Below are 10,913 nucleotides of genomic sequence, written 5' to 3'. Positions count from 1 at the left end.
CCGCCACACCGAAACAAAACAGAAATACAAACAAAAAAACAACCAAAAAAAAAAAAACCAACTAAAAACCCACGCACAAACCACAGACAGAATTTAATTTAAAAAAAAAAAAAAAAAAAGGAAAAAAAAAAGGCAGCCAATCTCAACGAAAAGTTACAGTTGTGAGACTGATCGATGTTAATATGACAAGCAACAGAACGGTTATGAGGACCCATGTGTTTGGCCCATGAGCTGCATAGCTGTGCTGTAAGTTTGGTTCTTTAGTCTTTTTTTTTTTTAAAGTTAAAACTTCTTTGTTATCTCCATATGTTTAAAATTAACGAGGACAACGACGAGGACGACGACAACAACAAAAAAAGGTTCTATTCACAAGATCTAGTCTCCTTGCCCTGTCCCCCACTTGAAAAGAAATACTCATTTTTACATGAGAAACTTAATTGTGCTGTATTTGTAACACCTCAGGCTGATAGAAAACAAAATGTGTGGCAAACAAAACCGCACAATCAGTCACATGAAATCTACCAAATACTAAAATTATAACTGAATACTAACAAACAGCTTACCTGGAATAAAGTATGACAATTCACAAACAGTTATCTAGGAATTAAAGTATCTCTCTCTTTTTTTTGTTTTTTTTTTTTACTAAAATAATTAAAAAAATCACAGTATTTTAAGAAATAAAACCCACACTGGGATTTTAAGCACAATTTGTTTTTCCTTTCTTTAAAACTTTTTTTTTTTCTTCCTCCATTCACCACCTTGCCCAGCAGTCTCTCTACATTTAACCACAACAACAACAGGTAGTACTGACAAATGCAGAGATCTCCCTTGGTTAATTCTGAGGTACTAGGAAACAGGTGACTGTTTTAAGCAAAGCAGTTTCTGGTTTGTTGTTTTTTGTTTGTTGTTTTTTTTTTTTTTTCCGTTTTCCTTTTTTTTTTTTTCCCTGTGGTAGTTTTGTTTTTTCTTTTTTTTTTCTCTTTTTTTTTGTTTTTTTTCTTTTCTAAAGCAGTTGCTTTCAGTCTGGAAAAGCGTTACGTATTAAAACTAGAAAAACGCACACAAACTTGTGCGCCCGAAAGTTGTCCCCCTACCACTTCTTCCACGCTCACGACGCTTCCACTCATAAAACAATCGAAGTCTCCACTGCAAAGCACGATGTGTAATGTAGGAAAAACACGGGGAGTTGCTTCATTAGTCCAAAGATGAACGTAACTTCCCATCGTCAGATCCAGGAGGAAAACAAAGATGCAGTGATGTAATGGGAGCCACTTATTCCATCACTTAAATAACTTTAATATACACACACTCACACAGGTACCAGTGCTTTGAAAATAGATCATTCAGTCCTAAAAGCAGCTTTATTTCTTCCTTCTGCCCTCCCTGCCCCGCCCCGCCCCGCTCATCACTGTTCAAGTACTGTCGATTATAACCACACCGAACGCTTGCTCTTATTCGCTTTTGGCCTCCGGGGTGTCGAGGAGAGGTTGGTCAGCAGGCACCATGCTGACGGCTGTTTCCCCGCCGTGGGAGTAGTCCACCACCATGGTCTCGATGCCCTCCTTCTCCTCGGGCAGCGTGCTGGGCGTCTCCTCCCCGTCCTCCTTGGGCTGGCTGTCCTCGCCGCTCCGGTGCTTGCTCTCGCTCAGCGCCCTGCGGGAAGCGAGGCGGTCGGACACGGGGCACAGCCAGGCCAGCCCGTGCCCGCCACACGGGGCACAGCAGCTGATCCCTCCCCAGAGAGGCAGCCTTTGAAGTCGCCTGGCGGGACATTCTAGCCCTGAAACCGAACCTCTGTTTGTTCTGCGCTGGGACGGATTTGGGATCAGAAGGGAGGACTCAAACTGCGACGCTTGGAGTTTATTCCATCTCCCCCCGAGTCCCTTGTAAACAAGACTTGGGAGGCACCAAGCAAAAGCACAGGAAAGGAGTGCTTTTCCCAAGGTTAATAAAATCCAAGAAAACTTTTCATAGGCTGCAGCATTTCAAGTACTTATGTTCAGACTTACATTCTCTTAAGCGTAAGAGAAGTTATATTTTCTTATCCCATCATCTCTTATCCCATCTTAACCCACAATACCATATTCAGATGTTTCCCACATGTCAGTAGTCTGGAGTGGAATCTATTCTTTGAACAAACTGGCTAGAAAAGAGGTCTCTGCTACATCAAAAGAAGGAAACAGATTGCTCCAGAGGATTCCTATCTGTGATGCCTATCATCCCACAGTGTGCAAATTGGCGTAGAGGAGAAATTTTCTTTTAAAATCACTTAAGGGAAGTTAATCCTGGCCAACAGGCATTCACCTAGGGACAATCTTAAGTTTTAGAATCACATTAAACCCTACAGTTTACAGCCACCTGTAGGGTCAGAAAGCATGCAGAGACATTTGATGACTATCCAAAGACAAATTTGGTCTTCACAGAACTGTGTTGGCATCTACTGCAGCATTTTTGGAGGGCAGGGATGAGGAGGGGGGAGCACACAGAGATTTACTGACACCTCTGGCTGCTTGGCAAGGGAACACAAACCAACTTACATGCCATGCCTCAGCACATGCCTCTCCCACTCGGAGCCCTCGGTGAAGGATCGGCCACAGAACTCACACGGAAAGCGTTTCTCTGGAGCACTGCTGTCAGGAAACATCATGGGATCTGCAAAAAGACAGCACAGCCCGTGAGCTCAGACCTGCCAGGGCAAGAAGGGACCACAGTGACCCTACTCCAGTCCTCTCTGCTGCACCTCTCATCCCACAGAAGCAAAAGGATTTTCTCATCAAATAACTGGGAAAATGCAGCTGCTGAAAAGAAAAGCGACACTGCAAGGTCTTAAAGCATCTCTACAAGTAAGGGTAACAAGGGTTACTACTTCCTGCTTCTCTATTTCAACAAATGAAAAGACTAAGGATTTTAAATTCCAAACCAAAACTGCAAAGCTCAGGACTGAAGTGGCTTGAAAGCAAAATCAAAATCCCCACCCAAGGCCATCATTAATTTTGGAACTGTTAGTACAAATTTTAGAAAACACACGGTTTTAACATGTGATTCTTGTAATAGATCATGATGCCTCATGGATTAAGTCCTGCATCCTAACTGCATAGGTGTATCATGCTCATCCTAATCTTTTATACAAAGTGCTTGGGGCCTCATTTGCAGAAGTGTTGAACACCTTGTAATATGAGTGAAGTCACTGGCAGCTCAGGGAATGACATTCCTGAAAGCCAAGCTCCATGTGAACACAGCCTGCTCTGACAAAAGATGAAACATTTTCTCACAAATTAAGAAGATCACCGCACAAGCCATTGAAAATAATTGCATGAACTATCTCACTTGATTCTTTTGCTGGAAATGAGACAGCACCATCTGCTCAGAGCATTAATTCCTTAGCAGGGATTATCTTAAGCAAGAAATCAACAGAATGTCTTTCTGACTCCTCCTGAACTACATAATAAAAGAAAAGGGATTTTGCTTAATTTTGGTTCTGATCTCTGCTCACTTGATTTCTTCACTCTCAGACTTACTCTGTTCAGCATCAGTCTGAACTCAAAATTGCTCACACATTCCCTATTACCCACACCTAAGTCCTGCAAATACATTTCTCTGACACACTTCTCAATAGTTAACCTTTACCTCAGTTTTATATGGAATGGTTCCTGACACAATTTTTTCGCCTCTTCCCGTGAATGAAAAAAAGTCCACTTTGTTTTTCTTATTGCTGGGGGTTTATTTATTGTGTGGTAAAATACCATCAAGCTGATGTGTTGGGGAACACCAGAATGCAAGCAGTAAATGCCATCAGGTCAGTTTACATCTGGATTTTTGACACCTTAAACATGGCACAAATGTATAAACACACTACAGCACACAGACTAGTCATGACACAGAGATAAATATTTTCAGAGGGTAATTGTTCTGGAGGCAAATACTGCTGATGTTCTGTACAGAAGTATAGCTATGGATGGATAGTGGAAGGGGACCCTGCCCATAGCAGGGTGTGGGACTGGATGCTCTTTAAAGGGCTGTTCCAACCCAAGCCAGTCCATAATTTTGCCTGCAAATCCCATTAAGTTTAGCAAGTGTTACTCTAGTAAATCCGCCACCTCTTCATTCAACACTATCTTGCTCATCCTACTCCTCAGTAAGTTTTGCCTCTAGGGATGTGAATTTGGGCTGCTTCCCTGAAGCTGCTGTGGGTGCTGCAGAGGAGAAGTAACACACTGCACACACGCCTGACCTCTGTGTGGTTTTGCTCTGCCACACATGTAAGCACTTGTGGACATTTAATTTTTGCCCATTGTGGAAAAACACTTCTTGATCTGCTGAGACCAAGACACAAAGATCAGTAAGAGCCTTTCTGAGACACAATTCTACCTGGGAAAACTGTTCTTGGCATGGTCTATGCCAGACACTGAGGCACCACAAGACACTTCCATTTTTCCCCACACATCTCCTTTTATACTATATCCTTTACCACAAGCAAATGACTCCCTTCCTTTCCCACCCAAGAGTGCAGTTCAGCTCTGCCCGTCCACATGGATGAGAGCCTTTGTTAGGTCCAGCAGCCCATTTGAAGAAGCCACAAGTTCTTATTTGCACCTCGAGTACTGCACAGAGCAGGTCAAGTCAAAGCGGTGCATCCAGGGAAGAAATCCTGAGTCTCCCAAAGTCACAGACCTCAGACAGGTATTTGGAGGCACTCTCAGCAAATCCCACTTCCTCCTAACACCACAAAGGCTAGAATTGCCAGATGCTCCCCAGCAGCACCCAGGACTGCACAGTTTTGATGTGGTTTGAAAGCTGTGACAACATTAGCCACTGTGACAGGCTCTCTGCTACCAGGGCAAACCATTTCTGTGTCAGAAGCATCTTCTGAAAATGCCTAGGGAGATGCCAGTGTCCTTCAGTTCCTGCCTCACTGGGACCTTTTCCAAAAATCTTGCACCTTAAGAGTTGTAATTCACACAACTTACCTAGAAAAGTGCAATCAATACAACTGGATCTTTTCTAATACCCTTGTTGTAGTAGGTGTGTTTCCTGCATTTTCTACCTATTTTACTATAATCCATTACAAATGCTTAAAAGATTGAAATGGACAAAAAACCTCAATAAAACCAATGGTGAAATATCAACCCTACAGGCCAGAGATGAAAGAAATGCTGCAAAGCAAACCTGAAAATATGCCTGATTTTTTTAGGGTGGTCATCCAAACAAGCATGCAGAAATCATTTTAGCCAGTCACAGATTAAAGAAAGCAGAGACAGAGGTGAAAAAAAAAAAAAAAAGTACAGAATCATCAAAATGCTGCCTTGCTTAACTCTGAAACATGAGGATAACACATCTATTAACCCTTGCACATGTAATACTCCAGCATGGAAGGCGGTATTTTTATACTTCCAGGGTGTAACCTAAAGCAAATTTAAACAATAAACTTCACCTTGGGCTGCCCCCCTACCCCTGGCACATGCACAGGGATTTGTGAGGCTTGGCAGAGAGCACTTTCTTCTCCCTGGTCCGGGCACCAGAGCCTCCAAGGTCACCTCAGCACCTGTGCCCGTGTGTAATGCTAAGGTAATCCTCACAAGGACAGCCTGACTCCTCACCCCCTGCTAGCTGTGGGTCTGCACACGACATTAATCAGCCTGCTGCATCTGCAGCTGAGGTGAGCTGGTGCTTTAGTCAAATCATGACACAATTGTTGTTCCAGACACCAAGCCGAGAGGGCTGGAGATGTCCCCGAGGAATGCTGAACTCTGAGATGCACATGGAACTGACATCCCTCCTCTGGTTTTTCTGCTGCTCTACCTCTAAGACCTTGTGCAGGGTATTTTTCATTAAAACATAAATGGTTTCCTATCCAATTGGCCTGCATTCTCATTTAAGTTAAAAGCCATCACTAACTGCTCCTTATAAGCACAAACTGAATTCACACCGCAGGGACACAAAATAAAATCCAAGATGCTGGCGTCTTGCTACTAAAAGGTAAGAAGCATAATCTAGTTCTGTAAACTACCTGTGAATCCAGGGAATTTTTCAATGCCTGGAAATATGTACACAGAAACTTTTTTTTTTTTTTTGTGAAAAGCCCTTGAGTGGGTTTGAAAGCTAAAAAATCAGGAGGAAGATGTTCACCGAACACGGTGGTGCACCTTTAGCTGACGTACACAGAACTTGGCTAAGTGGAATTGTCAGCATCAGGTGGCCTCTCCCTCAAACCATGAGGGGACTAAAGATATTAAAGAGTTGTTGCATTATATGATGCACTGTTGTACCAGACAAAACACAGTTGCACCCACATTGGAATAACTTGCCTTTCACGGGAGAAGGTTGTTGGAAAGGAAACCCTTCATTTAATTATCAGAAGACTTACTTTTTCTCTGCTGATCTAAATTCAACCAAACCAAAGTATGTGGCCTAGCTCTGTTGAAGTCAGTGGGATTATTCTTCAGTACAAACCTAGGCACGTATTTAAATATAAAATGGTACAGACAGGTGGGCATGGATGTACCCTGGTTCTGGAGCTGCCAACTGCAGCAAATGCAAAAAGGACTGACTGTCTGACAAAGAATGCTGGGCACAGAGGTAAATAACAGCCCATAAAGCAGCCTCCATCCCTCATTTGGTCAATGCCAAGTGAAAGCTGGAAACCGGTTACCAAAACAGAAAATCTGACAGGCCACTAAAATACACTTACATAGCTTTCCAAGCCCTTATAAGATGATATCTGAACAGGCAGATTAGTCACAGATGCTATCTGTGCTTTCCCATAGTGTGTATTCTCTCTGAACAGACAAAAAACTTGTCAGGAGGATTAGAAACCTAAGATTCCCACAGGAGCTGTGTCTTCAGGAAAGCCACATTCTATCACTATATCTGCAGAATATGTGCTGTCCACTCAACAGCTGACCTGGCATGGTTGGACTGGTGAGGCAGGTTGCAGTGCCCCAAAAAAATCCAACAAGAACCTCCCACAACATGTCAAAGAGCTGTACTGACCTCTCTCTTGAGCCTTGGGGCTTAACTCTTCTTCTTTTTCTTCTTCATCACTGCTAGAGCTCTCTGTTTTCCCTTTCATTTGCTCCAACTGGTCCAAGTTAACCCGTCCAACCAGCTCAAAATTACGACTCACCTTTGAAAGAAACACTTCTGTTAGCACTCAGTACAATCACCAACCAGCCAGGAAAATGGCCACAAATGCAAAACAAAACTAAGTACACCCCAAAGCCTGCTCAGCTCGAGGTGACATGCAGTCTCCATAATCAAATTAACACTCATTAATTTCCAGGGGTAATGATTCTTCCATCGCTGTTTATTCTGCATTTCTCATTTCTGTTTTTTGGTAATTAATGAGATTGGGTAATCCCCCTTCATTTCTTCATCCAAGAAATGTAAAACATCAAGTCGTATCCTCATTTTTATGGCATTATTCAACTGCTGTGATCAAACACTGCTACCACACATCCACGCTGAGGGGAAACTCTCTGTGACGGGTTCATTCAGCTTTATTCATGAAAGGATGGTTCTTTTTTTCACTAAGCACATGGCTGCTGTGTGGCACATACACTCTCACTCATTAATAACAGATTAATTTTCATTACGCCCGGGCTTCGAAGTGCTTTGCAAACTGATATGCAGCCTATAATGGGAACACTTCACCCAGCAGTCAAATTCAGCTAACCCTGGGGTGAAATGCACCAGCTACTTAACAGCTCACAGCAACAGTATGAAAGGAGCAGCTCAGGGCACAGGAGTCAGGAACTGCTCCACATCCAAGAGGAACAGTGGAGCAGCAGCCCAGATTTACAGTGGAGGCGGAGAGCGTGGAGCGTGACCAGGACACCAAGGCTAATACTTGCTGCATGACAAGCTCCCTCTGAGCTCATTGATCACTGCTGGGAAGGGTTTTGGATTCATCTTTCATGCAGAGAGACAGCCCTCCAGCAGCACAGGCACAGAGCCACGCAGGCAGAGGGGATGGAGACGGGGCTGCGAGCGCAGAACAACGCGTCCTGCGAGAGCTGAATGAAATATCAACACCCCCGACTGCTCTTTACCACGCTGCAGGAAAGGAAATGAGAATGATCCCAAGGAGGATGTGGAGCAGGCTGTAGGATACATACAAATACAAATCCATCCTGAATATGGAGGTGTGAAGATTCCTAGTACTGGGTTACAGACAGTTGTGACGAGGTTCTCTAACTTAACACATCACCCACAGAGGTTTAAACAAACAAGACCACACTCAAGGCACTTGATTCAACTTAGCTCATGTGAAGGAACTCTTTTTGAGGTGAAATATACAATCTGGGTAGTATCTGAACCCAGAACTTCGGACACAAATTGGAGAGGTATAATTTACCCACCAAAAAATGGGAAGAGATACCTTAAACTACCAGCACCACCACTGCAGGTCCAGATCAGAAGGGAGAGCTAAGTTAAGGGAATCATCTTCCCAGCCTGATGCACTGTGTCAAAAAAACCCAAGCAATAGTTCCTCCTGGATACCCCAGCATGATGCACTGTGTCAAAAAAACCCAAGCAATAGTTCCTCCTGGATACAGCAGGCACCTTGCTGTGACGACCAGGAGATGTGGAACTCCTTCTGTACCATTTGAATTGCAGAAGACTCTCCAGAAGTAACAAGGATGGCAGAGGATCCTAGCATGCCAACATAAATTAACAAAGTTTGGTTTTATAAGATGGCCAAATATTTTTTGAGCATGAAAACTGTCAGTGGTTTTTTTTTTGTTGTTTGGTTTTTTTTTGTTGTTGTTGTTGTTGTTTTTGTTGTTTTTTTCCCTTGGACTTCTGCTGCTAATACCTTCTATATATATTTGGCTTTAAGGAAAAACCATTCAGTCAATGAAGCTTTTAGTGAGGACCTTGGGCAGCTAAGCTCCAAGAGGGGAAGGCATATAGCTGCTTTCCCTGGAAACCTGCCAAGGAAGCACTCTAGGAAATATTCCAAAACACATCTCAGTTCTAGAACTTAAAACATCTCTCAGCTATAGAAATTCAAAGCTAGCAGTCTTCTCAAAGATTGGACCTGATATGCTCTCAGGTAATCCACAAAAACTCCTAAATGGTTTTGACTGAGGACCTGGTCAGACTTGCTGTTTATCTTTCCCTTGTCAAAGGTAAAAGGGGATGTATAGACCTCTTTGTTATTAAAATATGCGTGGCATGTCACGCTGCTGAAGTTACCAGAGTAATCCTGTGTTTGGAATCTCCTGCCTTTTACATGGGGCTGAATCACACTGCCTTGCTATTGTTCCACAACTCTTTCCCCACCCCCCTTTAGATAAATCCCACATACACAAGAGCCTTTTCCAGATAATCACACTCTGCATGCAGCAGTTTGCCAATTCTGATCAATCTGAACAGATTCAGAAACTATTATTTTTCAGTTTCTGAAGAAACAACAACAAAAAAAGATAAATAAAAATGAGAAAACAAAGCACAACATGAGAGTAGTTTTCAGATTTGGGGAGGGACAGTCAAAAACAACCCCAGAGTCAAGCTGGCTAGTCAGACATGCAAATAAACAAATTCAGTACTCGCAAAAACTAGATTGCCAGAAATTGAAGCTAATTGAAATATTACCTTGTGCTCATCTCGAAGGTGAGCATCCAGCTCCTCTGTGTGTTTGGTCTCATAGTAGCAGAGTTGGCATTTGTAAGGTTTCAGTTCATTGTGCTTCTCTATATGCTGCTGCAAGCTCTCATCACTGGAGCAGGTGAAGGTACACTTGTCACAGCGGAAAACGACTCCCTGCAGGTACTTGGACAGCTTGGAACGGCAGACTTCGATGGGAACGACCCTCTCCTCTGTGGGGACAGCACAATATCCACTTAACCACACCAGGAAAACAATCCTGCCTGCCAGGGCAGGGTTAATCTCCAAAAGCCACCAATGCAAGTGTCCTCTCTGACTGGCGATGGGGTAAAGAGGATGGGGATGGAAGGTTTAGGGCCAAGTGAGACTCCATCTGTGAGTCAGAGGAGCAGAGCCTAGGAACACAAAACCAGCCATAAATCATCCAAGAGCAAAAGTGTGGTTTTGTTTAGTACTTGACAGCAGCCGAGAGCTGCTCCTAGAAGAGTAATAAACAGGGGTGCTACAGGGTGTGCTTCCCAAAGCATCACACACTGCTGGCTCTGCATAAACTGGAGGGTGTCCTCACCACCACACCCAAACCTGCCCTCTGGGGACTGGGAAGGTGAGCAAGGCATCAATTCTCCCTGGAAAAAGGCTTGTGCAAGTTCAGCCAGCAGCAGAAACTCCCTGACATACCCAGAGCTTTCAGAAAGCCCAAACTCTGCACGCATGATGTACTGAAAATGCTCTTGCTGAGTTTTTAAACTCTGCACTCCCTCTAACAAAGCAGTGATGTTTAACAGAGCAACAATTAATTTCGGTCATTTGACACAGCCAGAATCACACTCGTCCACTGTGGTTCCCTCCACGCTGTGCACACCAGAGAAACCCCAAATCTGACTGCTCGGCTGAGGGTCACCAGCAGGTCCTCGTTAAGGCTTTTGTTACCCAAACTGGCATTTTGAGCTAGAACACTTGAAACTCAGCACTGTTCCTCCTCATGCACTGCATACTAAAGGAGGGTTTTTTGATCCTCCTGATCCAGGCTCATCCCCAAGGACAGGAGAAAAAAAAGAGGCCTGAATCTCTTATGGTAGACATGAAGGCTGAAGGAATGTGAGACGTGGCAGTGCACACATGGACCTGAGCCAACGGGCCCTTTCTTCTAGTGAGGAGGGTAAAATTACATCCAAAGACAACTACAGAAACACACACTCCCCTTACAGCAAGACTTTTTTTCTACAGCTCAACAAAATATTCCATCCTGCCTAACTTCTCCCTGAGCACAAAACTTTATCTATCTCATAACTTCCTCTTTTTGA

The 10,913-nt window shown here is 43.7% G+C and overlaps 1 protein-coding gene across 5 annotated transcripts in view; it reads right to left on the bottom strand.

The window, feature by feature from the left end:
- Positions 1-962: 962 nt before the first annotated feature.
- ZNF462 (zinc finger protein 462) overlaps positions 963-10,913 on the bottom strand; it is an 87,864-nt gene continuing 77,913 nt past the window's right edge. For all 5 annotated transcript variants that reach the window (XM_021533996.2, XM_021533998.3, XM_021533995.3 and 2 more), the window contains 4 exons: positions 9,598-9,821; positions 6,991-7,123; positions 2,538-2,652; positions 963-1,653 (listed from right to left, as the gene is read on the bottom strand). In XM_021533996.2, the coding sequence (XP_021389671.2) occupies positions 1,452-1,653; positions 2,538-2,652; positions 6,991-7,123; positions 9,598-9,821 (674 nt within the window). In that variant the 3' untranslated portion in view covers positions 963-1,451. The remainder of the gene's footprint in view (positions 1,654-2,537; positions 2,653-6,990; positions 7,124-9,597; positions 9,822-10,913) is intronic.

The sequence above is a fragment of the Lonchura striata genome, chromosome Z, assembly GCF_046129695.1.
Source record: "Lonchura striata isolate bLonStr1 chromosome Z, bLonStr1.mat, whole genome shotgun sequence".
In the NCBI taxonomy this organism is placed as follows: Eukaryota; Metazoa; Chordata; class Aves; order Passeriformes; family Estrildidae; genus Lonchura; species Lonchura striata.
This window is presented reverse-complemented; position numbering and strand designations above follow the sequence as displayed.